This window comes from Antedon mediterranea, chromosome 10 (genome assembly GCF_964355755.1).
Source record: "Antedon mediterranea chromosome 10, ecAntMedi1.1, whole genome shotgun sequence".
NCBI lineage: Eukaryota > Metazoa > Echinodermata > Crinoidea > Comatulida > Antedonidae > Antedon > Antedon mediterranea.
In genome coordinates, this window is record NC_092679.1 from 22499368 (window position 1) to 22527330 (window position 27963).

Genomic DNA, 27963 nt, shown 5'->3' on the forward strand with positions numbered 1-27963 from the left:
TCAAAAACAATTATATATCCAAGGCAAAAATCTTCTATCAACTCGGAGAATTTTAAACAAGCGAAACTTCAAAACAAATAATCCAAATCTAAATATTGATTTACAGGTGTTGCAGTAGATGGTAACATTTTGGTATTTTAAATATATTTACTTTTAATTTGATATCATGATTTACGTACGAATTTTTCACCACCCAACCAGACACCTACAAAAAGAAAGTTGATACCGTTAATTGTGTGTGTGTGTGTGTGGTGAGAGCTGTTTGGTTGAGTGACTTTGTAGGACTATATTGGTTATAAAGACATTATGAAGGGAAGTGGGCTTGTAATTTCTTCAATACTTATCCAAATATGTCAATATAATTTTGAATACAATATGCTTAACTTATTGACAACCGTTTGTAATTTTGATGTGTACTTAGTTTACAGCGGCGGTCTTTGGTAGGTCATTTACGATAGTTGAGCAACAAAAAATAAGCCAAATATACAAAATTCGTTCGACACTTCGTATTCTAACGAAGTTGTTTATTGACATTAAACTAACATTGTTTGCAAACTAATATTCTAGGCCTACTTACCTACTGCAAACCCGTTTAATCAGCGGTTCCATTCTCCCCCTCCTCCTCGCGCACTGCAGTACAACGACCACGCTGTGACTACACACAGCTGTATATCTGAACAGGAAGTGCACGTAGAACAATTATACAAAACGCGCCACTTTCGGCAATTTGATTGGCTCGTTCGTTAATATATGCAAAAGAGGTGTTACTCTTCGTAGGCTCACATTCCTGTTGGTTGTTGTTTAGCAAATGGTAAAGAAGCGGCCATTTTAAATCCTATACATACAATGCTGTACTGCTGTATAAATACAGAAGTGTGTAAACATGAATATTCATTAATTAAATTCATTGCATAAATAATATTTATTAAATATCTATTTCATACATACAATATACATGAAAATGTGCTAATGTTTGTAAATTCATCAATTTAATATTGAAAATTATATATATATATCAAAGAACTTATAACACAAGAATCTCCTGTTCTTCAATTTGCATTCAAAACACAGTATCGGAAGTACAGGGTTAAAAGGTCAAACTGGGCGACGCCATTTCACAGCATGGAGCAGCTCCCCCTCCAAACTAGGAAGTCAATTACTCTACCCCCCTAGAGTATTAGCAGATCCCCTCTAAGATTTTGACTTTATAATTTGATGCGGGCGCCCTACTCCATGGCTCACAATGGCGCCACCCATAGCTCTATTCTATCCCACAGTGCCTTTCGAAAGGGTTACGCGCTTCGGACGAACAGGAGATTCTTGTGTTATAAGTTCTTTGATATAATATCAATTCAATTGAAACTATGGAAACAAAACAGAAGTGAAATTGATGACTTTACTAAAATTAAGTAAAACTTAATTAATTAAAACTGATGACTAGTATAGTATACACTTTAGTGGATTTGGAATTACGATTTTTGGGCATTTATTCATAAGATTGACTTTCTCCCAAGTCTGATTTTTTATTTTTTTTTCAGCAGTCGAAGTTTCTGTACACAGTCTAGCTCAAGTATTGTACGTATGGAACGCCATATGTGCCAAAATATGTATCTTTTTACTAATAATTATTAATTTGAAACACAGTCTAGAACATAGTGCAGAGTAGAGCTAAGAGCACCTTCAAAGTTTGTTTTTCCCCATGCACGAATGGGTCCTTAATATACTATAATATTATTTGTCTGTAAGCTAAATATTTAATGGCATGACGAGATTACAATTGGTGATTAACAACAGTAAACATTTTTTTGCTATAAGCCTACAGTTCACAGTACAGTACAATAACAATATTATATTTTCACGCAAAATTAAACTTAAAATATACTTTATTTTTACAACAAAATTTAAAATGAATGTATAGAATATCCTACAAGTGTGATACAGTAGTACCTTTATGTATTATTATTTTCTGGGGAAGAAATCAATACACAATACACGTACTATAAAATCACTATAAACTATTACTAAAACTGCAAGTGTTTGAATATTTATAAAACTATAGATTATATTTATAAAAGTTACACTATAAAGTATTACAAAAAAAAGACCAATTTTTGGAATCACAGCTTTGAGGTTTTTGTATTTGGTCACTATTTAGAAATTTTACCAAAGACCTGAAATATTTTCATCCATACGTCAAAAATATCACCCCATCTGTTATGTCCTTACAAAACATAAAGTGTCAATATTACAACAAATGTTTCTATATGAAATAAAGTTATAATTTGGTAAATATAAGCATTAACACTAGAGAATCTCAAAATACTATTCTGTCAAAGAATCAAAGAGGTTAAACAATTAACTAGAGTCCGAACTCCAATGTAATCAAATTCACCCTGGAGAGCGGTCAACAATCGGCCAATCAGATCAGTTTAAAGGCATTTGCACCTTATTCAAGACTGCATTACAGCATTTTGAGTCTATCAATTTGAGGAAGTATTCTTATTCGATGCTCTCGTCTAGTTCACTCTCTAGCTAATTATTTAACCTCTTTGGGCCACACCTACAGTATATAACACATAGTATCTACAATCAGTTCATATTATACGAGAATTTACATTCCATTTATTATACAACATAAGTAAATACGAAATATAAATAAAATTAGCAGAGCTGCACCAAGTTTTATTTACTGTAAAAAATATCACCTGATTTTGTCACAAAATGCTGAATTGGTCAGTCTGAATGTATACTGTGTCCAGTATCATTATGCGAATCCTGTAATACAGTGTCAATAAGATTCACATGTTATACCTGTATCATAGTCCATAAACCTAACCTAACTTTGGTATCATACAGGTACCACATATGACACTTTATTACACACCTTGCCTATGATACTGGACATATTTGACATAAGTGCAGATACAGTACAGAGAAACAAAACTTGCATTTTAAACATTATCAAAAAACATACATTATATATTTTTCCAATTTGCACCAACTTTTATTTACATTACATGATCAATGCCTAAAAATATGTTTTTTAATAAAAATAAAGTTTGTTGTTATTTTATCAAATGTTCAACTAGTTGACAATATAAAATAACACAACATATTTTAGGTCCTTTATCTAATTTGATCTACAGCAAGTTACATTATATTTCCTCGTTATAAAGCTTGGTCCACTATGAATTAAATGCTCTGATTGGTTCTTTTTCCCATTATGCTCCTGTTTTACTCTTCTGTTCCATGACTTCAATCTGAGAGACAAGTTCCGCATGTTCTTCCAGGAGTGTCTGGAATTCCATTTGTTTCCTTTTGGATGCTTCCTGGAATCAAAGAATGTTCTCTCCAGTAAAACAATATTTTATGACAGTAAACTAGTTAGTATACAACTAATGAATGGAGTGGAATGGTGAGAATATTTCATGAGGTGAAAACTTGATTCCTCTATTCTCTATATTAACTCATCACACACATCATCCCTCTTAAAATTAACTTTTATTCAATACACAACTCAAAGCAGTTTCATACATAAAAATATATAATGTATTTATTTTTTTCCATTTATTGAATCAACTTACTCTGACAGCTTCAGCAATTTGTGAAAATCTCAGCAAAGGGCTTTTCTTTTGTACAACAATACCTGAAAAATAGAAAAAAAACATGGACGATAGCTATGACGTGATAAATGACATCAATCAAGTACTGTGACATATCAGAAAGAACTTTAGTTTAAAATTTGAAGGAAAAAAAAAACAAACCTTTTGTAAAGTCGTCTTCCTGTAAAGTTAAAGTCTTACTGTAGCCTTGATCATCTTCGACAGAGATGACAATATTTGCTACAGACTTCACACTCTCACAACCTTCCTCTTGTTGATCCTCTGCCATCTGCTGGTCTGTCTGTAAATCCATCTGGTCACCAAGTCGGTCTCTTTGGTCATTAATAGGTTTGTCTTGATCGATTTTGTCAGAATTAATTTCTTCAGTTAGAGATAACCTGCCCATGTTAAGGTTGTTAGAATTGTTTTGGTTGCCGATGTCAAGAATGTCGGCCTCCACTGAAGAGTCTGAAGCAGGTGATGTGCGGATGTTCTCATCATGACCTGAATATATTAAATCAGTATTAATGTTTTCAGAAAGCTTGGCAGGTGATGTGCGGATGTTCTCATCATGACCTGAATATATTAAATCAGTATATTAATGTTTTCAGAAAGCTTGGCAAATTCTTTTTGCTCTTCTTTCTTTCATTTTTTAACGCCAAGATTAGTTATATTACTTCTTTCCACTGGGGCCTTGTGAACAGATTGTCCAAAACTATGATAAAATATACTCTGTTAATCCTATATGACTACATTTATTTTTCATTTTTCTTACCTGGTGTTACGGATGTTATGCCATCATTATTGTAGGATGCTGAACTTTGTGCAAGTTTTGATAAGTTTGTAGAAGAGGATGCTGGTGTCCCACTCGGTACTCTTAACTCCTATTAAAACAAAGGGAATGTTAGACAGATTCAATGAAATTGTATTTTCATAACATACATCATTGTGTAATAACAAGAGAGAGTGTTGCACTCATTATGCTTGAGAAACTTAAATAAGCCCAGACTATTTAATCCTTACCCTATAATAATCCCCAGGATCATCCATAATCTTTGCTTGATTGGGATTAGTAGGTGGTGTGGTACCTTCAATAACGGGCGGAGGATCTACTGGTGTTCCACGCTTACGATTCGTAGACCGAGTTAGACTCCCTACTCCAGGCGCTGCTAATATCTTGTCACGGTTTTTCCCGGAACCTTTAAAATCAATAAAATATTTAAACATGATTGTAATTGTATGGATGTAATGTGAATATATCTAGTAGTTAAAAGGAGACTTTTTTTGTGACAACCATATTCAGTGAACCAACAAAGGCCAAGATATGTGTTAACATTACAGCCAACTCCTATTCAGGCAACTTCCCTAAAGGAGACACTTTCTTGGGTCCTGAAGGTGTCCCCTTAATAGAGGTTCTACTGTATCTAAACATGTATAAACGCCCATGTGAATATATCTAATACAGTTAGAAATTCTCCTTTGGAACAACCCTATTTCAAAGGACAACTCTATAAGGATGCGAGACCAACAAGGACCAAGATATGTACAGCCATAAGGCTTTCTTGGGTCCTGAAGGTGTCCCCTTAATAGAGGTTCTACTGTATCTAAACATGTATAAACGCTCATGTGAATATATTTAATACAGTTAGAAATTCTCCTTTGGAACAACCCTATTTCAGAGGACAACTCTATAAGGATGCGAGACCAACAAGGACCAAGATATGTACAGCCATAAGGCTTTGTTGGGTGCTGAAGGTGTCCCCTTAACAGAGGTTCTACTGTATCTAAACATGTATAAACGCTCATGTGAATATATTTAATACAGTTAGAAATTCTCCTTTGGAACAACCCTATTTCAGAGGACAACTCTATAAGGATGCGAGACCAACAAGGACCAAGATATGTACAGCCATAAGGCTTTGTTGGGTGCTGAAGGTGTCCCCTTAACAGAGGTTCTACTGTATCTAAACATGTATAAACGCTCATGTGAATATATCTAATACAGTTAGAAATTCTCCTTTGGAACAACCCTATTTCAGAGGACAACTCTATAAGGATGCGAGACCAACAAGGACCAAGATATGTACAGCCATAAGGCTTTGTTGGGTCCTGAAGGTGTCCCCTTAACAGAGGTTTTACAGTATATAAACATTGATAAATGTAAATACTATTCTAGTACTTTATTCTCTACATAATACCATTCTTCTGTCAAGTTTATGAGCTTTATTACAAAATTGAGTTCATGTATCCATCCAGAAACATTTAAGATATTTAAATACTAAGGACCAACTGTAGTGTAGTACTTTAAAAAGCTGGCTAAAATCCCAAACCCATTCCATATAAAGCCAGAATAGGTTCATTAATATTAATAAGCTAGGCTGGAATTCCAGAGGCACAGTTTGATAAAGAATTCTAGGGCTAAGTACCTGCCTCGGAGGCTTTATCTACTATAATTGTGTAAACTTCTTTGAAAGTGCTTAGCCTTGGCTTTGTGTCTTTAATCTATCATCCCGCTGCTCATGGTTTTTAATGTTATGAGTATTTCATCTGGATTCTCTACCATTTACTGCCATGCATATTAATACAGTAATTAGGTACAGTAAAGTCCCTCCTCTGAGAACATTTTTTGTAAACCTATTGACAAAGAAAGTGTGATGTTCCCAAAAATAGTAGTGCCATGCTTAAATACGGTGGTGATATGACATCATCATGCCCATATATAGGCACATCACATTTAGTTGTCACGTAAAATTTGATAGTATAGCAGAGCTAACAAAACAAGGGGAAATATATATCTTTAATTAATAGTGGCAATGTACTATAAATTACTTTATAAATTATCATAACGTTTATTTCACAACACAAAAACTTGACCACTTTTGTTGCATTAGAATGAAAAAACTATTTACAAATAAAGTACAAACAATTAAATCAATATTAATAGTAATACTAGTGAAAAGAAAGAAAGGAAAAGGAGTATTTATTCAAAATAATAATATAATTCTTTGTGAATTGTGAATATTTTAGAAAGACGTGCTATCATTTTATTTTTAGACTGGAAGAAGATAGTAAAAACAAACTTGTTATAAATAATTGACATCACTTAAACTGTGAGGCTCTTCCTAGGGTTTAATTAATTTAAATATTTCTTGTGTTTTTATGGCTTTTATATTACTGAAATCAATTTAATATTTTTATCAATTATTAATATACACCAAATTTGATCTTTAATGGTTGAATATTTTAATCATGCCAATTGACATATTCCATCTGAAAAATATTGTGCTCAACAAAAAATGTAAATTAATTTTGTTCACTCTTACAGACTTGGAGGTAAAGTGAATTAGTTTTATGTTGTTTGTATGACATTTGTTTTTCCGACTTTGACATAATTCTGACAATTGTTTATTTCATTTCTACTTAATTTAATTGGTTCCTGGTTTGTTTAATTAATTAATTTTGATTGTTTATTTGACTGTCCAACCATACAAATATTATAGTGAATATCTCTATCGTGCAACTCAACACATCATATCATAGAAATTACAAAGATTTTACAGTCAAACACAACACTCCTTTGGGACACCTCTATTCAAGGGACAATCCTTTAATTAAGGGGACAATTTTCTGTGAAATGAACGAAGGGCAATATATGTTTTAAAAGGCCAACACTTAATCAGGGAACATAAAGGGGTTCTACTACATAATTGCTTGCCTAACCTTTTTTCAGAGTTTATAATCAATTAATACTAATAGCTATGTTTAAAAAAAATACATATTTAGGTCTTACCTTGCACACGTTGCAGCCTTACTCTACTTCCAGATTCTTCTGCGGTCTTCGGCAAATTCTTACTACTGTAATAGTAAGGTGCGGGTACTGCAGGCCGACAAGCAGTGGACGGTAAAGTTTGAGGGCGGGCTTGTGGGTCACTATACTGGACAACAGGATGAGGGTTCTGGGGATTTCGAAAGCTTCTAAAAAAGTTAAAAGTTCACTTTAAAAAAATAAACTTACGACTTTCTTGCCATTTACACAATTAGATTGGAAAACAGATTCGATAATTATATGGGTGGGAAAATATTAAATGGCACTTTAAATACCCAGATGTTTTTTTGTGGGTGGGTGATTTAATAACATTTACATTTAGTTTGAAAAGGGTGCAACAAAAGTGAGTGGGGTGGGGGAGATAAAGTGCCTGCGGCATCTACCCCCATCCAGCACAATTACATAATAAATTTAAATTCTAAGAAATAAAATAAGAATTTATATTACCTTATAGTCAGTGGTGTATTAACTCCTTTTGTCTTGGTGGGTACTCCAGCTGCTGCCTTGCGATGGGGTAGCAAGCTCTGAATAGCTGGCATATTACCTTGCTATAACACAGATGAGAAGATTGTATAATGATTCAAGGCTTACTACACATTAGGTTGATTAACAGACAGCTAACTGGTATGTGTCTGTCTGCTGTTGATGTTATTCACATGATGACCTTGAATGACCTTTGAGTGGTATACTTAGAACTTTATGGATGCGTAAAATGTCAGTCATTCGATAAGCTCTGCTTGCTTGAATTACAGTGATAACATTTTTAGGTAAATTTAATTACCAATTAAGTTTTAACGTCCCTGTTAAAATCCTTACTTAAAATATACATTAGTTTTGTCAGTAGAAATCAGATCATACAAAAATGCAGTTTTTCTATTAAAAGTTCTCATACATTATAGTAGATATGATTATGAAACACACATTTCTCCGAACAATGGAAAACTTTGGGTTTGCAAACAAACTTTTGCTAAGTAGACTAGGTTAATACTACAGTGCTTTTTTTTATTGAAGAAGCTCAATCAATTTAATCAATCAATTACCTTGCATATTTTTCTGTAACAATCTTCTAGGCCCGAAAGACCATCTTCAGCCCGAATTTCGTCTGCCATGGAGGATGTTAAACTCCCTTCATACTCACTGCGGTTCCATCCATGAGGCGAGCCTAGACTTTCAAGATGGGTATAACCACTATTTGCTACTGCTACATAATTCCGTCCCGTTTTCCTGAGAAAAGAATGGAATTTGTTAGCGTTGGTCTAAAATCTAAATATTGTACAATCTTTACAATTAATGGAATGCATCGGTGGCTTACTTCAGACTCTTTTGTTCTTTCAGAATCATAATTATTTTTTATGTACATTTCTTGTCATTATTATTCGTGGAATCTTGTAAGACCCATAAAAGGGTCTTTTCACACCTGTTTCGGTCCAGTTCCAACCAATAAAATCTAACATCAGTGTTTCGTTTTCACAACACTCAACGCCGGCTATGCACCAATCAATATGCGTGTAGCCGTGGGAAAATTAAACATTGACATTCAATTATATTTTCTGGAGCTTAACCGGAGGCGGACCGGAGAAAGACTGATAAATTGTAAGCCTATCATGGCATTTTTGTCAAGTGCTTATAAGCCTTATTCAGAGAGAAAGGCATTTCAGCAGAGCTAAGTCTATACAAAAGTAAACATGCCTCAGATACTGTATGCCAGACAAAAATGTCCAGCAATAAAATGTTATCCCTCGAAAGTCAAATGTTCAACTGGCCGTGAACTTTCCTTCAAATAACCAGTAATGAAATAAATCTGCTCATTTTCACCGACCTATTTTTAAAAGCCAGTCAAGTTTAAGCAACAAAGCATGTTATACATAGAGGTCAATTTACACAGAGGTAACAGTAAGCGGTAAACGGTGGAAAAATAGAATCTATGTTTAATTTCTTATCACCAATTATGTGATGTACAGTATGCATGGTGAAAGATATCATGGTGATATAGATATTATTCTAGGCTGTACTGTAAACCTTACAATTCCTGTATAACTTTTGTGTACACAACAAAGTAAACAAATTATGATAAATATGCTTTTTTTGTGTTTGCTGCAGCCCTTAATAATTGCTTGAAGCTGAACGATATTAAAACGCAAAACTAACTTTGGTAAGCTGCCAAGTTCTGATGGTGATTTTGACCCCTTTGATCCAGGTGAACTTATCCTGTCATCTGCTTTCCATGGCGTCACAGTTCGAGGTTTAGCTTTCTGGAAAAATATTTAAAAAAATTTAAATTACAGTAGAAAGAAGTTAACCCTTACTTTGGGACACCCCTGTTCAATTCAGGGGACACCCCTTTTAACAGTGACACATTCCTGTGAAACGAGGAAGGGTAAATTTATGTTTTCACACTACACATATTCAGGAAATACATTTGTCTTATTTGAAGGACACTTTTTTGGATCCTGAAAAGTGTACTATTAGTAGAAGTTCTACTGTTATATTTTATGATAAAATCTTAAATAGCATTAATAAAAAAAGAAAATACCTTTATTGGCATTGGATTGAACCCTCTGTGCTCATCGCGGCTTCTCAGCGATTCTACTCGCTGCTGTTGTTTCGGTCGGATGTTTGGCAGACGCAGAATCATCGGTTGTGTGTACGGCAGCAGGATCGGCGGGTTTGATGGCACGTTGTAGAGGTAAAGAAGAGGATGAGATACAAAATCGGGATCGTTAGCAGGAATCTGTATTGGGATCGACTACAAAAAGACGACACAACACACAAAACATAGATTAGGATGTTAATGACGTGATTAATGAAGCTATTCAAGCAGGCTTTAGTAGTAGTGCTAATTAGTGAAATGGACAACATTTTTGTTAGTGTTAGAAAAATAAACATGATATCCTCGAATCAAACTTGATACACTGTATTATATAATGGTGTGATTATGTTACGATGACGCAATAATGAAGCCATTCAAGGAAGCTTTTTATTTAGCGTTAATTAGTACAGCAAAAAGTCAACTAAAGTGTTAGAAAAATCATCTGATATGCATTATAAAATCAAATTAAAAATATTATATAAATATATATAAATCTGATTTGTTCAGAATTATTTTTTATGAAATTTATGAAATTCTGACTATACTGTAGCAGCCCGTGTAGCAGACAAAAAAAAAAATGTTGTTAGTGGTAATAACATTATTTTGATGAATACAGCAATTTAAAGTGAAAACTATGTGATATTACAATGTTAATCAGTGTTATTGTATAAAAATATTATGTACCTACCTACCTACCTAGTATACAGTAGATACTGTACAGTGTACTGCCATACCATTGAAAATAACTAATGGGACACTACAAATTATTTACTTTTCTCATTGCTTTAATAATACTTAATAGAAATCCAATTTATATTTCAATAATTGTTGTGCTTATAACAAAGCTTCGACACAAATAATTAATCATTTACGGTACTGTATTACAGTATTTTAATTGATTTCAGAGTTTAATTAATCTCGTAAAGATTGTCCAGTCTCTCTAAGTGGCATGATCTTAACTCATTTGGTCAACTATACTCACACGCAGAGTAAACAAGTACTATAATAAATTGCCCGTTAGCCCCAGAATCAAACAAACAAGGCCTAGTGAAAACCATAAACCACTGCTACAAAAATTTATAAGAAGTGAAGTAAAGTAGATAATTTGACAAATAATTAATTGTATAGTGCTACACTCTGTACATGAGTGAAATTCGGGGGGGGGGGGGGGGGTATTAATAATTTATAGAGTACACTTAATTTTGTATACAGTACGTTCTTTATTATCTCATCCATAAATTGCAAAGTGCAAGTGATTCTGAGAAGAAGATGTTAAGATTTTCGAATGAACAAAGCGTGATAAATGGTGACGTGATGTTAAAAATAAAATATTATATTAATCAAGAAGTTTGAATTATTAATATGAGTTAAGGGCCAGCTAACAAGCATTTATGGTTTATATAACATTGAAACAACGAAGACAAAAAACATGACATTGGACATACTGTACAACAACATAGAACTTAATTAAATAAAAAAAACAAACATATATGGGATGTTTCCATACGTGTTTGATCGATAAAATGGTAATACTGTATAAATGTACAACGCATTGAGAGCTTGTTTATACACGCTATATAAGAATGAACTTTTATTATTATATATTCATAGCCAAAGGCTAAATAGCAACCTATGAAATCGAAGATTAAACCAATGAATCGTTTCCATACAATATGAATACACGAATAAGTTTCTAGTTTGAAGCTTCGTCAATAATAATGTGAACATTACCAAAAATGCAATGTGATCCGGCGGTCAATCAAATAACTGTTACTTTGCACTGCAACTAAAAGTTGCACAGTCAGTAAATTTATCGGATAAATGCCGTTCTACCGTTAACTGTTATTTTCAGGTTGCCATTTAATTTAACTGGTTATCAAAAATTTTTCCAATTTCTGTTTCCAACAAATTGGTGTTAATTTATCCACACAGTTATTAACTGGTTATTTTTTCGCAGTAGAAACAGGACCAATACATTATCTATTTCTGGTAAGTTGGTTATTATAACAAGGATGACAAGTACCATAATAAATTACACCTGCTCTTAATGGCTATATTTATACACATTTGCCACTTCAACATGACAAATGTTTCTAGTGTTATCATAGCCTGCTTTCATACACTAAATATTTATGTTCGCAAATCTTGTTAAAGCAAAGCAAACTGTGTTACTGCGATTCATGATTTGCATATTCACTTTTCAAATTATTTACCACGCTATAGAAGGATATTGCTGTTGAAACATTGCGGGTTTGGACGTTTGCTAAATGTTAACAATGCTACAAAGATTCACGGTTTAAAAGCTTAATTCTTGCTTCTATAGAACTTACAGAATCCACCTAGTGTAATATTGCTATGCATTGTTGTTTGAATAACAGTGTAACACTTTTATTTGATGAGATGAAAACAGCCGATCAATAATTAAATATTACTACTACAAGTACAATTTTTTTTTTTTAAACCTTTATAGAAAGTAATCATCATTTAAATGGTACAGTAAGTACAGTACTTACATATCTTCTTCTTTCTACAGGCGTTTTCTGTCGAGAGGTCATCCCTCTCCCTCTTGCCAGCGGTGGTATGGTGCTCTTCTTTGATTGGCTATTAGTAGTATCCTAAAACAACAACAAAAGTGACAAGAATAAAACATCAGAATACTGTACTATTGAGTGTTATTAATAAAAGAATGAAAAAAAAAGAGAAAAAAGATAAAAACAATATCTGCTCTAGTCCAATGTGTAAATTACAGCCTGCCGGTCATGTGTAGGTTTACTTTTACCGAACACTGTCTGCCAAGTAGAACTTACCTTAGTCTTCTTGGTAAAACAAACTATGTTGGCTAAAAAGTACAATCCGAACATGTGACTCAGATAAACCTTCAGCATTCGAGTCCATAATAGTTTTTAATGTCACAGTTACATTTTGGTAAAACCATGGTGAAACTGCGTGAAATTATCCAAGCGCAAAGAATGGTCAAATTTACCGATCAATGACCTTATAGGTAAAGTCACCTTGGTTAAATTTACCATTTCTAAAGTCCAAAGCGAAAACAATTTCACAGAAAGTTTTAATAAGGTAATATAATAATAATAATGCACAAATTGCAACTGGATAACTTAAAGTCTGAATTGACACCCAACAAAAAAGTAAATTTAACCTTTTCAATCAAAAAGAGATTTTATAGAAAACAACAAGACATGAACCAGGCCATTGATGTTTGCAGACAAGTCACTTAACCATAAATACCACATCACTTTATTGCACTATTTTAAATTCAACATCATCATTAGTGCGTGCTTGAGAGATAACTTGCATTCCTCTCTTGGTGGTCTTCAATATTATATATTTAATTCAATTCACAAAGATATGCAACTGTAGATCACTGATGCAACTTTCCGTCGCCACAAACTAAGATGGCAGTTTAGATTGCCGACAATTCTAAAATGCCAATTTGTTTAAACAAAAAAAATTGTTTCCACCAGGCATCCATTCTCATAAAAAAGTACTTAGATCTAACATTCATACAGTATCTTTTAATTACTTCTTTCAAGAACTATATATTACTATACTCTATGAAAACCAGAAACTCTCCTAAAACCAGACTTTTCTTAGTTCCAAAAGTTTTGAATATTCAAATTTCCAGAAAACCAGATATATTATATCAGGCCAAAGGTGTCCGGTATTGGGAAAGTTGATTGTACAACAAAATAGGTTTCTACTGAATAATTTAGTAATAACAAGTTTAGTTGTTTTTTTGTTTTTTTTTATTATGAAGTTTTGTTCTTTTTTTCAATTTCAAAGTTCATTGCAATAAACAATGTGTATGATTATGCAAAAAAAGCGTAACACTAACAGGTTAAAAAGCAAACAAAATATTTAGTAACCTGTACTGCAGTAACTGTACTACAGAAACTGCAGTAGAATAATTTTGGCATAGTCTCTAATGTCATTAACATTTCTGAATTATCTGGCTTCCTATTTTGATTAAAAACATTCCTGATAGAAATTAATGATATGCCACCTGGTGAAGACCAACTTAATAGTAATGACCTTACACATGAGCTGATGGGTCACTCATTCAGGTGGACAATAGCCGATAATGATGGCAAAATGTTTTGGATAATTAGAAAAGTTTTACAGACTACAACCAAGATTATTATTGCGAATAATGAAAATGCTTTTGTTTTTTTAAAAATCCTGTATTACTTTTGTTAATGTAATTTTTTATGTTTTGTTCAAAATTTAGTTTAAGTTTCCTTATAAATAAAAGCCTATTGTTAAATCATTTTTTGTAAAACTTTTATTTACTTACTCTGGACGCACTTTCATTTAAGAAGTGTGCCACTATTTCAAAAGTGTAGCTTCCAAATAAATTATTATTATTATACTTTACAATCTGGCAGTTTTCGATCGTGTTGTGGTTTAAATAAATATTAAAAAATATAATAAATAAAAGTTACATTCGAAGCAGTGGATACTGCTGCATCAAAATTATGATAACATAATAATATCTCTACTTTGCACCATGCAGACAATAAATTAAATTTTAAATATTAAAATGTAAAACTATATTCTTACCATGATGACGAAATAAAGAAATATGTCCAATATTCTCAAAAAAAGTTTTGTTTGATTTGCATGCAAAGATTTCAACAAAATAAATTCTTGTGTGACACAGGTTCAGATGCCACTTCTTTCTTTCAGCTTTAGAAATAAACTGTTCCAAAAGGTATTAAACACTCTTGCAAAGTTAAAATAAAAATGCACCGTCTCTTCTTCACTTTTACTGAAAATGACTGCTATAGGAGACTTTTCTCCTCCTGCCTGATCTAGTACAGGGCTTGCTTGAGGCTACAGCAGCTTGTGTTTTCACTGAAGCCTGGCTAGCTTGTTATTACACTCTTGGCATACCAACATGTCATGCTCAATCCGACATTTACGTCAACAGTCAAAACATGTTGGGTATTGATCAAAAAGATTGTTTTTAGAAAATTCAATTAATTGGAAGCGATTCCTCCAAATGGAAATGCCGGAAATAGAATTCTTCGGAAGTTTCAACAGATAAAAGGAAACGGATGGACATCTCACCGTGAAGGGAATATAAACTTTAGTGATTGAGTTACTGATTATGATATAAATAGTTTGTCAGTTTACCAAGTACTATTTTAGCATATTTTAAGACAGTTGACTCATTTACACTAGGACGATAACGATGGACAACAAAATATACATTTTTCCTACATACAACAGAAATCTTTTTCATCCTACTAGTATAACATAGGCCTAACCATTTATGCTGTCTTTTATGAAAATAATATTTTCACAAGTCCATACAAATAATGTAGATTTTATACTTTTTTTTTCCCGCTTGCTTTTACCGCTCATCTGTGGCCTTTACAGAATTAAACTAAAAAGTAAAAAAGTATACTTACATGCCCTAAATAGATTCCTGTCATGTTTCGTGTCTGCGTGCGTTGAGGCCGCGACGGCAGCCCATTGTAACTTAACATGCTACTAAATGGCAATTCAGGGTTAGGAGCAATGCATTTCATGACGCTTTTGATAAGGTTATTTTAACGTCCATCTTGAAAACATGGCGACAGTCGTAGCAACGAGTCACTTTCTGCAAAAGTGTGCCTCACTGTAGATAATAAAATAAAATACTATTTACTGTATTAACTTTTTACTTAGCTTAGTAGCAAAAGTTCCCATTTAGTTATCAAAAGTTCCCATTTAGTTTTAACACACGTTCCCATAGTTTCCAAAAGTTCCCATTTAGTTTTAACACACGTTCCCATAGTTTCCAAAAGTTCCCATTTAGTTACAGTAGCAAAAGTTCCCATTTAGTTATCAAAAGTTCCCATTTAGTTATCAAAAGTTCCCATTTAGTTTTAACACACGTTCCCATAGTTTCCAAAAGTTCCCATTTAGTTACAGTAGCAAAAGTTCCCATTTAGTTATCAAAAGTTCCCATTTAGTTATCAAAAGTTCCCATTTAGTTTTAACTCACGTTCCCATAGTTTCCAAAAGTTCCCATTTAGTTACAGTAGCAAAAGTTCCCATTTAGTTATCAAAAGTTCCCATTTAGTTATCAAAAGTTCCCATTTAGTTTTAACACACGTTCCCATAGTTTCCAAAAGTTCCCATTTAGTTACAGTAGCAAAAGTTCCCATTTAGTTATCAAAAGTTCCCATTTAGTTATCAAAAGTTCCCATTTAGTTATCAAAAGTTCCCATTTAGTTATCAAAAGTTCCCATTTAGTTTTAACACACGTTCCCATAGTTTCCAAAAGTTCCCATTTAGTTACAGTAGCAAAAGTTCCCATTTAGTTAGCAAAAGTTCCCATTTAGTTAGCACAAGTTCCCAGTTGTTAGTTCGCACAAGTACTTAATACAGTACAGTAGTTGGCTATTGAAAGAATTTAGACCTCTGACCTTATTGATTAATATTATCAATTTCACTAGGCCTTTTATTAATATCAATTAGTGTCTACAAATACAATCTTATACCAATTTGTTTGTTTCTAATCCACACAATATTCTAATGATCAAAGTCTTTTTAACATACTGTATTTTATATGTTAATATTTTTTACTGTTTTTATCCTTTACATGTTGAGTATAAATAGTTTTTTAAGTGAATTGAACTTTTATTAGTGCAAAAACTCTATATAATTAATCTGTTTATGCTGTTTAAGGCTCATCCTTCAAAATTAACAAATTATCTTTAGTTTAGCTATTTTCTATATGATGTATTAATAAACACATTCTTTGAATTCTAAACATACTTCGCTATACCTCCCATAGTTAGGCCAGTTGTCATGGAAATGCTTAACCTCATTACTATGGCGATATTTAACCTTGTTACGACTGAGGAGGGCAAAGTGGTGTACCTCATGCAAAGAACTGGATTCCAGATGGAAAATAATCAGGGCCCGAACTCAAATTATTTTTCATGTTTAAAGCAGGGAGTTGTTAATAACAACTCCCTGTTTAAAGCAAGTAGACTTTGATCATGCCAATGTTTTGATTCCATTAATTTTTACAGTAACAATTAAATAAGTAACTAAAACATACTTTTAATTAGTTGATTGTGTAATTATTACATTTTGAGGATAATATTTTGTACTTTTATATAGACAAAGAACGAATCTTTTTTTAAATTATTTATAAATTTACTTTTCAAAATTGATTTTCCTAATTATTTATTCATGAGTTTCAAAATATTAAGGTTAATTTCAACATTAAATTTTCAATGAAAATTGTACTACAATTGAACTATACTAAATGTAGGGCATATATTGAAAAGGTCAAATGTAATGTCTACTACCTACCACTGACTACTACTAGCCGCCTACCTTGTATTTTTCAATATACCGGTTTAATAGGGAAATTATTAAATTTATTTCATATCTTTAAATTTATTTTCTAAAAAAAACATGTATGAATAAATAAATAAAAATATTAAAGTATGAATGAAAAATTTTAGAAAATAATTTTTAATTCTTACTTTGTTTGTATTTAACAAATTTTAATTAGAAGCTGAGAAAATTTGGATTGACGAAATTTGGATTGACGACAGGTCCTCTTTATGGGGTACAGACCAGCAACAGTCTGTATCTTACTTATTAAATTTAATGATGGATGAGAGTGACTGTGACGTGTACTCTAGGCCTAGTCTTTAATTAATATTAATTGGTATAGTAGGTTAGGGCCAGCAAGTCTAGAATAGGCCTAGGCTATTCTATAACAAAAATAAATATTAAAATAGTCTTTGGCTACAAAAATCTTTCTTATAGTTATACCTGTGTAGTAGCTTGTAATGTAATAAACATGATAAATAAGGGTTGCCAAGCAAGGCCTAATCTTTTATAAAAACAAAGTATCTTAATAATAAAAAAAAATAGCCTCAGCAAGCGGGCAAAGTGTTTATTATGATCAAGTAACCATTGTTTATTGAGACATTACAGGTAAACAATGTCGATCTGTGGTAGGTCTAGGCCGCCTAGGCACACAGTGATAAGAGGGAGATACCCGATCTGATTAACCCCAAAACAAACCAATGAAAACACAGTGGTCACACCACCACCAAACAAGTTTAAGTTGTCATGACAAATAAAACTTTTGTATCAATTTAAGATACTATAAACATACATACCTAAACCATTTTGTGCTATAACCTGTACGAATGTAACCAGAAAACTTCACGATGGTAAGATGTTTTTAGTAACTTGTTATTTTGTTAATCAATTCTTCGTACAAAAAAAGGAAAACACGCTCACATTTTTCTCCAGCTCCCAAACCACCACACAGAGCAGCAGACCAATCGCCCTCATGCGGCGGTACGGTATCGAGGTGGAAATATGACGTCACAAAACAAAGTTATTGAAAATAATTAAGAAACTTTTTAGTTACTTTTAAAACTTCGTATAAAAACCAGTTCACTAGTTATGTGAAATATTTCATATTTCGATTTTTACTATATATTATTTACTCAGGAATACACTTTTTTCTTGTGAGACAGAGTTAAGAAATACATATTTACTGGACAATTTAAAATATCTATGTAAAATAAATTGGTGTTTAATTTAAAAACGGGTAGTATTTAGTAAATTATAAAATACATTTAAAAGGTAATATTAATAATTAACTGAAAATGAAGATTAATTTCGAGTAACTTTATTTAAGTTCAAGATCTAATGGAAGGAATTTCTTTTTTGTTGATCCAAGAAAATTACGAAATAGGCTACAGTATGTCTACTTGAGAAAAAGAAAACTGGGTGTTTGCGAAACTTCGTAATAATGTAGGTCTTTCTAACCATAAACCTACTTTCGTACTTTTCAATGTATTGATCAACAAAAGAAACTTCACTAACTCATATCTTTATTGTTTAATATTGCAGGCTATAAAACAAAATTGGTTATTGGTATTAGAGGACACGGAACAGGATACTAATAATAACAACTAATCGAAATCGAATCAAAATATAATTATTTAGATTATATTTATGTATATTTACGTAGTTTATTTTAATATGAAACGATAAAGATGAGCAAATCTGTGAGAATGAGAAAAAGTCGCCCCAACCGAGACTCGAACTCGGACCGTCTGCTATATTTTGATTTTATTTTGCTTGTTACTGGAAGTTGTATTTCTTTCTTTTCTACTGCTCACTATGTCGGTCGGCTGGTCGGTCGGTTGGTCGGTAAACACTAACTTGAGCACGCAACTGCAGCCGCCATAATGGCCTTGTTTTAATTAGAGGAACACACTTCAAGCTGGTGGTGGGGTGTCGGATATTATCCAGCATCACTTTGTTTTCAGCTTTTTTTTACATTTAAAAAAAATTATTATTAATTTTACATAAATATTTATTGTCTTTTAATGTGATGCAAAATAATAAATCGTTATTAACTTTATTGATTGAGCTATGTCACAAACGTTCGTCCATGGATTAAAGAATTCTTTATCACAGACATTTGAAACGCGTCAGTCAAACCGTTGATGCAAATACAAAGAAACGCAACACCGTTCCGCTCTGCTGGCTATTGTTGACATACATGACCTGACTACTCTTGCAGGAGGTTGTTTAGTAGTCTAGTTTTATGCTAATATTTCAGGCTAAATCGGTACCTGCAGGTATTGTCTTTTTCATGTACATTTTCTGCAATAGTAAAAGAAAAAAAGAGAACTTGAGATGACGACTTTTATACCACAAATCGAGAAGCTTTCCTCTCGAATAATTCGAGTGTTGGGTTGCAATCCAGGCATGATGACATTACAAGGAACGAATACTTACGTTGTAGGTACGGGGCGCAAACGAATCCTAGTTGACACAGGAGAAGAGAAAAAACCAGAGTACATATCTAACTTAAAGAAAGTTCTTATGGAATCGGGATCAACCCTTCAAGAAATTTTAATTACGCACTGGCACCACGATCATACTGGAGGAATTGTTGACGTTATACGAGAATTACAACTTGACACGGATAATGTCAAAGTATCAAAGTTCCCGAGAAATCCAATTTTGGAAGAAAAAATTGATGACGAACGTATAAAGTACAACTACCTGAAAGATGGCGATGTCGTAAAAACCGAAGGAGCCACATTAAAAGCAGTTTATACGCCAGGCCATACCGATGATCACATGGTTCTATTTTTAGAAGAAGAAAACGCTGTCTTAACCGGAGATTGCATTCTTGGAGAAGGCACAACCGTATTTGAAGATCTGTTTACGTATATGCAGTCGTTGGAGAAATTGATGGGATTTTCTCCTACGATATTGTATCCAGGTCACGGTCCTATTGTCAACGAGGCTATGGTCAAGATTCAAAAGTACATTGACCATCGTAACATGCGGGAAAGGCAGATTGTGGATGTGTTAACGAAAAATGATAAACCGATGGAATCAATGGAGATTGTAAAAATTATGTATGCAGATGTCGGAGAACACCTGCATATGGTAGCCAATGAAAATGTCTGTCATCATCTATCTAAACTTGTCAAAGAAAATAAGATCATTCAATTGAAAGAAGGGGTTGTATCAAAGTGGAAAGCAAATTTATAAATAAAAATGGCGTCATTTAGGGTACCGTATTCAATAAAAACACTTTTGAGATAAATAAAATTGGGAAAAACCTTTATTAATAAATATGCTCAACAGAAGATTGTTTTTTGTATAAATTGTATTCATTTAATTAACAAGCTTTTTTGTTGAGTACTAAATTTTTTCAAAATAGTCACCAACAAAAAAAAACATTACATCAAGGAAGCCAACAATCGAATACCGTATATAAATTATAAATATTGAAGAATAACTGTTGAAGGTAGAAAATACTTTGTGTTCATTATTTGACCTGGACACGACCTTGATTGCGACAAAAGCCAACAAAATCCGATAATGAATCTGCTCCCTGGGATATAGATTTTGTGTGGTGCTTTATATTGGTGGCTCTTGTAATATATACCCATATTATGCCATATTATGCTATGAGGCGCCAAGTGTGTCAGTCATTAATTATAAATAAAATACTGATGTCATTTTATAAATATTGAAATTAATTCTAAATGCTGTATTAATGATGAAATTATAAGGAGCCATTACTGTATTTATAAATAATGATTTGTATAATTGTAATGTACTACAGTAAACCTAGGCCTATATCATGGATTTACTCCATGGCCTATATAATATTAAAATTTAATTCAGATTGCATAAAGGTATTTTTTAAATTAAAACGAATGATCATACAATCAGTTATACTGTAATTATTTATACAGTATAAAGGTCAGACTGACCGACAGAAGAACCGAAAAGACGGGCATCTACAAAAATACGTCAGACGATCCAAGAAATGAGGCATGTAAACGCGTCACGAAAAAGCTGATAAAATGATCCCACAATTCAATTCCTGTTTCACAACAAAAACATTGAAAATGCAATGGAGAATGACGACGACGATCACTGCAACGAAGACGAAACACTTTACCCTTCAAATCGAGGATTAAGAATTGCCTTTGAACGTTGTCCATCTTGTAATACAACTAATCGGCCATTCACCTGTCAGAATTGCATAATAAACGGCAATTATTGCCATTCAAATAATGATAATGAAACGTAAGTGAGCTAGGCTACTGCAGCTAGGCCAGTGAGGGTTGTTGGTGACAGCTGAAGCTGCAGGGCGCCGTCCAGTTCTATTTTTAATGGATGACGCACTGGCTGTGGGTGTTGAATCACAATAAATAATGTGACATTATGCATACCGTACCTAGCTTCTAGCTACTTTAAATGTTAATGTTAAGCCCGAAAGATAGGTGTAACATTTAAACATATTGAAAAATATATATTAAAAAAAATAATGTTATTAATTAATGATTAATTATTGATATTCAATTGATTTTGTAACTGTTTATGTAAATATGAATGATTACTGCGAAAAGTTGCATTCATGCAAGATTTTTAAATGCATATTTTATTGGCCCGCATAATCTACCCAATTAAAAAACATCCCCATCCAGCTAAAGTTTATTTATGAATTTAGTTAGGAGTTCATAACTGATAGTGGAAAAAAAGACGGCGCTAGTTCCGTTTCGCACCTGTTTTTATTTAATCTAAAGCTCTTTCTACACTATCAAACTAGTTTGACAAAAAAAGTGTGATGTGCCTGAATGTGATGTGCCCATACTGTATGGACATGACCATATTTGGGCACATCACACTTTTTTTGTCAAACTAGTTTGATAGTGTAGACAGAGGTTTATTTCTTTTTTTTTTTTCATTATTTATATCAGGTTTGCTAAAAAGCTTGAAAGATATGAAAAGCACAAGTCAGGAGAACATAGTAACATTTATCAACAGTAAGAAATAAGTTAATTATTTGAATCAATAATACAGTGATGTGTAGCCACAAGAAGTAAAGTGATTTTTGGTCGATCATTAAATTTCTCATATACCTTTACTATCTATATTTCTTTTTATAGGTTGTGTACTAAACTGGATGAGAGATTAATAAAAGAAGCAAAGGTACTGTGTAACATTTTATGACTTTGTAATTTAATTTTGGTTTTTTTTTCAAAATTATTTGTGTGGTTTGTATGAAATGAATGAATGATTTTGTATTAAAATTGTATCAATTGAAACGATTGCCTTATAATAACCTACTTATAATCTGATTTCTGTCTATTTTTCAGGTCTGTGAGTTAAAGCAACGTAGAAAACGACTGGGGTTTATGAGAAAAGCCATTAAAGAAATAAAAAGCAAGAAAATTGAAGGTAAATATAAGCCATCCATCGATATAAATAGACCATTACTGTATAATCTGTGATATAATCTCACCCCATAGAACACGAAATTGGGCCAACTTTTTGGGTGGGACTGCTAAGCATTTCTTGTAAAAGTTCATCTGAACTGGCTAGAGAGAGGCCTACATCTGGGAATATGTATGTTTGTGTCAAGGATATACGGTATATTACCAATGATAGCCATAAGTAATTCCAAAGTTGGCAACCCTGTTGACAAACATACAAAAGATGTTCTACATATTAAAGCAAAGTCGTATTAAAGCCTTTTGGAGTGGAAGTGGCTTTTTGTGATGAGACCTGACAGGATTTGAACCCAAGATCCTGGTATTAGTAGGCAAGCATTCACCACACTACAACTCCTCAATTATCAAATCCTCATAACATTTGTGTATATATTATATTTATTTTAATTTATTGTTTCTTGTTTCTATTCATAATCATAAAAGTTTATCATTTTCTTTCATAGATGAGACTGTTTTGAGTGCATTCAACGAAAAGGTCAAACAGTCTGAAACTAAAGCGAGGAGTCAGCGTCATAAACTAGACAAGATCAAGAAATATATAGGTAAATACTGTTTAATAATAATAAATTATTATTATTGACATTTGACCTTGGGATTAGCTTGATTGTTCAAAGCTGTGTTAATCAAATTTAATTGTAAATTAATTTTCAGAACAATTTAAAGAAAATTTAAGCGATAAGAGGTACAAGTTGGATGAACGTGAAGAAGAACTGCGCGAGATACGCCAGAAACGAGTCACGGAACTTATCACGCACATATTCCCCATAGAGGAAACACAAATGTAAGAGGAGTCAATGCTTTTTTGTTTTTGTACTTTTTTTGCCATTGTCCTGTATTATAACACCTACTGTGAATGTTGAAGGCCAATGCATACATTTAACGATCTGAAAATGGTGACCAGGGGTAATGCTTTTGTTAATAAATAAAATGATGTTCTACTTTTTAATATCTATTTTTGACCGACAGCTGTAGATGGCGTGCACTACAGGTTGGTTTCCAAACACTTACCACGTTCAAATTGCATAAAATTCTTAAATTACATAAACTAAAATGAAGTCTGAAAATGTACCACCAGAAATCACATGCAATTTAAAACAATAACAATTATTATTACAGTACATACAATATTATTATTTACAATAAGTAATACATGGTATGCAATACTTATTTAACCAATCAAATGGCATTGATACACATTACGTGTGTTATAAATGAACTTAATCTCGTATTAGATCGTGGATGACCTGCATTTGACCTGAATTACATTAGGGAGCTTAGGATGCAGTACCATAATCCAGGAATTATATTAATCCTGTAAGCTTCTTCCAAGTCCTTCATGCATTTATATAATTCAGTTAATCCCACTATAGTGGTAATATCTGTTTTAAGCCTTTTTGGTGTTGATAGGATAAATCTACTATCCATTAGTGAGTTGGTATGTTTTCGGAAAATTTCTTTTATAGATAACAAGGAAACTGATGCTTTTATACAAAATGCATTTTCTGTTTCTTTTTCCTCCAGTGATTACAAACGTGAAGGCGATGACGAGACTGACGACCTTGTAGCGGCACTGGCGGAAGCGCGCCAGACCTCGTTCGTAAGAGGTCAATGGGTGTTTTCGGAAAACCAGAGCGAAGTGCAATATTTCATAGTTGTTGAGGAAGCTCTGTTGCCTGGTAACGGAGACTATTCAGCATACACTGCATGGAGTAAGTTGTCTTGCAAATAAATGATAACACATCTATTGTTTTGTGTGTATAAGTATATCTTCATTGTAATAAGTTCCACAATCAATATATTAAATATTGTTGCGGAACTAGGAGGCCTAATAGAAGGCCTACTTTAAGTAGTGTCTGTGTGTGACAGTGGCTGTTTGTGAACTAGTTCACCGGGGAAACCACCTACTTGCCTCCAAAAATATGTACTAGGTTCTATAAAGTGCACACAAGCATTTTAATTATGGCTACGTATTACTGTCTTAAGTGCTCAGCCACTCATTCGCTTCAAAATTGTTCATTTTATAGCGTATGCCGACCCAAATTGGAATTGATGATACCATACCACGAGTTTTCCTCTTCATAAAAATGAATAATATATATTTATTGTGTGAAGGCTATTGATCTTTTACATAGCTCAGTTATACCATTTTTTATCGAATGTTAATAAAATGTTTTCTTGTGTTTAGTTGAAGCTAATGAGCCTTTGTTACGAGGTCCAGGAACAGAAGTTGAATCTCGCAACCCAGCATTTCAGCTCGGGGCTGCGTTATGCTTCACTTCACACCTTGTCTGCCTACTGTCATTCTATCTTGGTGTAAGCCTACCTAGGAAGCTGTGTTTTAGGTACGAACCATTTGTCAGAATTCGATTTTTAATTATTCAAAACTACCAAATACTCTCATTGTCTGTGCATGCTTTAAAACCTGTCAATATTAGAAGGCTGTTTGGGGAAACGTCACTCCTATTAAAAATAAAAATGGGGGGTGGGCACCTATCTGCAAATCAAACAAGGTTAAATACATGTTGTAAAACAACAGCCAACCACTTTTCAGAGGACACTCCAATAGGGGACAATTTGTTGGGTCCTAAAAGTGTCCTCGATCAGCGCTCACTTTTATCCATAAGTTTGATTCATTATTGAAGATTTACTTTCATTAATTTGTTTTTCTAGTGAATTCTGTGGCAAGGATTTGAGCTCGTCAAGGTTCAGTAAATCGGTGGCCAACCTTAATGCTAACATCATGTACCTGTGTAGTTCCCAGGTAAAGCTCTACATTAAAAAAACATTTAGTTATTGCTATGGATTGCCAATAGCAAGTCATGTGATGATCTGATTGGAACACAAGAACATGATGGGGAGAAAAGCGATATAGCAAAAATTGACTATCAGTATATACCATTATTAGTTTACAACACACAATTTTAATGTTAAAAATTAATCACACCAACTATATTGATATTGATTACAGAATATACCTTCTGAGAAAATCCTATCATATGGAACGCTAAGGAATATACTGACATTGTTGGATCCATCTAGCGGCCATCTTGGAAGGTAATCAAATATATTTTGTTTAAATGTTTTAAGCTTTGTCTACACTATCAAACTTTATGCGACAACAAATATACCATATTTGGGCACATCACAGGGCTGTAGCCAGCATGAGACAGACGAGGCGCGCATCTCGTATGAAATTTTCAATTTGTTATTGCCCAACCCAATTCCCCAGCAGAGAGTCATATTTTATATTAATAATTATATTTAAATAATGTCATTTATTTGTTAAAAAAATGTAATTTATTTTATTCAACATTTAGGTGTGGTCCATTTGATGTAAGCGTATTCTTAACCGAAGCCGGACTGCTATCTCCAGAGGTAGTTTTAAGCGACTCCGACAGCAGCGATATCGGAGAAATTGATGACGATGAAACTGACGTCGCCAAAGCTGACGAGTGGGAAGACGTCCCTAAATCAAGTATTGTTACCATTCCGTTTCCAAACAGCCAATCAGCAATGAACTTAGGCCAGCAAGACGTGGCAACGAGGCGATCAAGTTTAAACGTTACCGCAAGCGTCCATACTGCTGGCGGTTTGGTGTCGTCCGCAGCAGCTTCGGTGGCATCGCTCTGGCGATACACCACTGGTTCCAACTCATCCTCCCCACCAGATAAAAGTTGACGTTACGTACTGTTGTAACCTAGTTTATTTTTAATTCATGTAAAATTCGAAACTTAAGAGTATGTTAACTGTGTTGTACATTAACTGTGTTGTACATTGACTAGGTTATCCATTAACCAGGTTATCCAGACATTGATCTTTGTATAAAATTCAGTCAAGAATAAATACACATATAAATATTTATGCAGAGAATGTTCCTACTGAATCAATACTAGTGCAATGTTAGTGTCAAAGGTTACTTAAACAAATGTTTATATTTAGAAAGCTGAAAATGAATACAGTTCCAACCTAATTTATCAATATTATGGAAATAAAACAAGAAAGGGAGCTTACGAACTTATTCCGGGAGCTTTCCAAGTACTGTAATCTACATAAATTATTTTCACAAACATTTTGTTTAAAGCTCAGGTACAGGCATGAATTTTAAATATAATATGTGGTTAATTGTACATAAATCAAATATTTGTAACAGAAATCGAGACGAAAAAACATGAATTTCCCTAAATATGGTCAAATACAAAATTTGGCAAAATTCTTCCATAAAAAACAAAAAGACTTTTTTTCAGTAGTTAGGTAGTCAACCTAATGTAATAACATGTCTGGTGACTCCCTAGACGGTGAAAAAAGATGGTGGATATACAGTGGATAATTTTTGCTATAGCATGAAAATAAAAAGCTGAAGTTGAATAAAAATATCAGAATTTTAATATTCAAGTTATATTACCTATATTTAGTCATCTGATAACATTTTTTACCACACCGTTTATTTTTCATAGCTTTTTAAAATGCCTCTCTATTTACACAATTTGTGTACAAAAGAATAGAGATTTTACTGTGTAATTTGAACTATCCCCCCACTGATAAGAAAGTGTTTATTTTTTACAAGCTCGTGTAACACAAATAAAATCCCAAAAATTATGAAACATAGGGGAAACTATAGATCGATAATTATTGGAATGTATGATCAATAGAAATTTTTTGCCCGCACCTGGCCTTTAAGAACTACTAATGTAAACTTAACTTTTTCAACAAATTTTTGCTGCAAGTAATATTATTATTATATATAATATTTAATGTTTTTAAGGTTTTTTAAGTAGACTAAGGGGTTTGTTATTGGAAAAAGAAGAAAAAAATAGAAAAATATGACAGGTCCGTATTAAAAAATCAACATTTACGTGCATTATTTGTTCAAGTTTTTTAACATTGATTATAATTATTTTAGTAATTGTGTTCATAACACAAACGTAAGAATATCATATTGTTTTGTCATTACATATTTTTTATTTAGGTTTTTTTAAAGTTTACAATATCAAATATGTTTTTTGATAATTGTATTATATTTTTTTCCAAATGGAAGTACGGCAATGGCTTGCTTTGATAGTTTAAATATGTTTTGGAATAAAATAAAATGATGCAAATTGTATATGGTTACTGTATAATGTT

The 27963-nt window shown here is 32.9% G+C and overlaps 3 protein-coding genes across 6 annotated transcripts; 2 read left to right on the forward strand and 1 right to left on the reverse strand.

Annotated features, from left to right (window-relative positions):
• Window positions 1–582: 582 nt before the first annotated feature.
• Window positions 583–18314, reverse strand: LOC140060461 (uncharacterized). 4 transcript variants are annotated; one of them, XM_072106685.1, is made up of 13 exons: window positions 18175–18314; window positions 15451–15659; window positions 12532–12633; window positions 9962–10021; window positions 9577–9680; window positions 8469–8652; window positions 7876–7976; window positions 7393–7577; window positions 4626–4801; window positions 4378–4486; window positions 3765–4178; window positions 3585–3646; window positions 583–3329 (listed from the first exon to the last, which is right to left on the reverse strand). In XM_072106685.1, exons 2-13 carry the CDS (start codon window positions 15568–15570, stop codon window positions 3222–3224), a joined length of 1725 nt encoding a protein of 574 aa, XP_071962786.1. In that variant the 5' UTR covers window positions 15571–15659; window positions 18175–18314; the 3' UTR covers window positions 583–3221. The 4 variants fall into 4 exon arrangements, with proteins under 4 accessions (XP_071962786.1, XP_071962785.1, XP_071962784.1 ...); XM_072106684.1 differs by having other exon boundaries at window positions 9962–10024; XM_072106683.1 differs by having other exon boundaries at window positions 3765–4106; window positions 9962–10174.
• Window positions 18315–19572: 1258 nt separating this feature from the next.
• LOC140060643 (endoribonuclease LACTB2-like) lies at window positions 19573–21262 on the forward strand. The gene has a single exon (XM_072106941.1). The coding sequence runs from the start codon at window positions 19715–19717 to the stop codon at window positions 20582–20584; it is 870 nt and encodes a 289-aa protein (XP_071963042.1). The 5' UTR covers window positions 19573–19714; the 3' UTR covers window positions 20585–21262.
• Window positions 21263–21430: 168 nt separating this feature from the next.
• LOC140060642 (beclin 1-associated autophagy-related key regulator-like) lies at window positions 21431–27917 on the forward strand. Its single transcript, XM_072106940.1, has 11 exons — window positions 21431–21634; window positions 22309–22374; window positions 22498–22540; window positions 22708–22789; window positions 23286–23384; window positions 23494–23623; window positions 24364–24551; window positions 25028–25184; window positions 25513–25603; window positions 25811–25896; window positions 26160–27917. Exons 1-11 carry the CDS (start codon window positions 21459–21461, stop codon window positions 26518–26520), a joined length of 1479 nt encoding a protein of 492 aa, XP_071963041.1. The 5' UTR covers window positions 21431–21458; the 3' UTR covers window positions 26521–27917.
• Window positions 27918–27963: the final 46 nt, after the last annotated feature.

Bases quoted from the DNA above. Each gene is read 5' to 3' on its own strand.
- LOC140060461 (XM_072106682.1), bottom strand. From the start codon at position 15,570: ATGAAATGCATTGCTCCTAACCCTGAATTGCCATTTAGTAGCATGTTA. The intron at 10,175-12,531 runs GTAAGTACTGTA...GTCTTTTTGTAG, and splicing joins CTGTAGAAAGAAGAAGATAT to TCGATCCCAATACAGATTCC. The intron at 4,179-4,377 runs GTAAGAAAAATG...TAATATATTCAG, and splicing joins CATAACATCCGTAACACCAG to GTCATGATGAGAACATCCGC.
- LOC140060643 (XM_072106941.1), top strand. From the start codon at position 19,715: ATGACGACTTTTATACCACAAATCGAGAAGCTTTCCTCTCGAATAATT.
- LOC140060642 (XM_072106940.1), top strand. From the start codon at position 21,459: ATGGAGAATGACGACGACGATCACTGCAACGAAGACGAAACACTTTAC. The intron at 22,541-22,707 runs GTACTGTGTAAC...TCTATTTTTCAG, and splicing joins GATTAATAAAAGAAGCAAAG to GTCTGTGAGTTAAAGCAACG. The intron at 25,604-25,810 runs GTAAAGCTCTAC...TATTGATTACAG, and splicing joins TGTACCTGTGTAGTTCCCAG to AATATACCTTCTGAGAAAAT.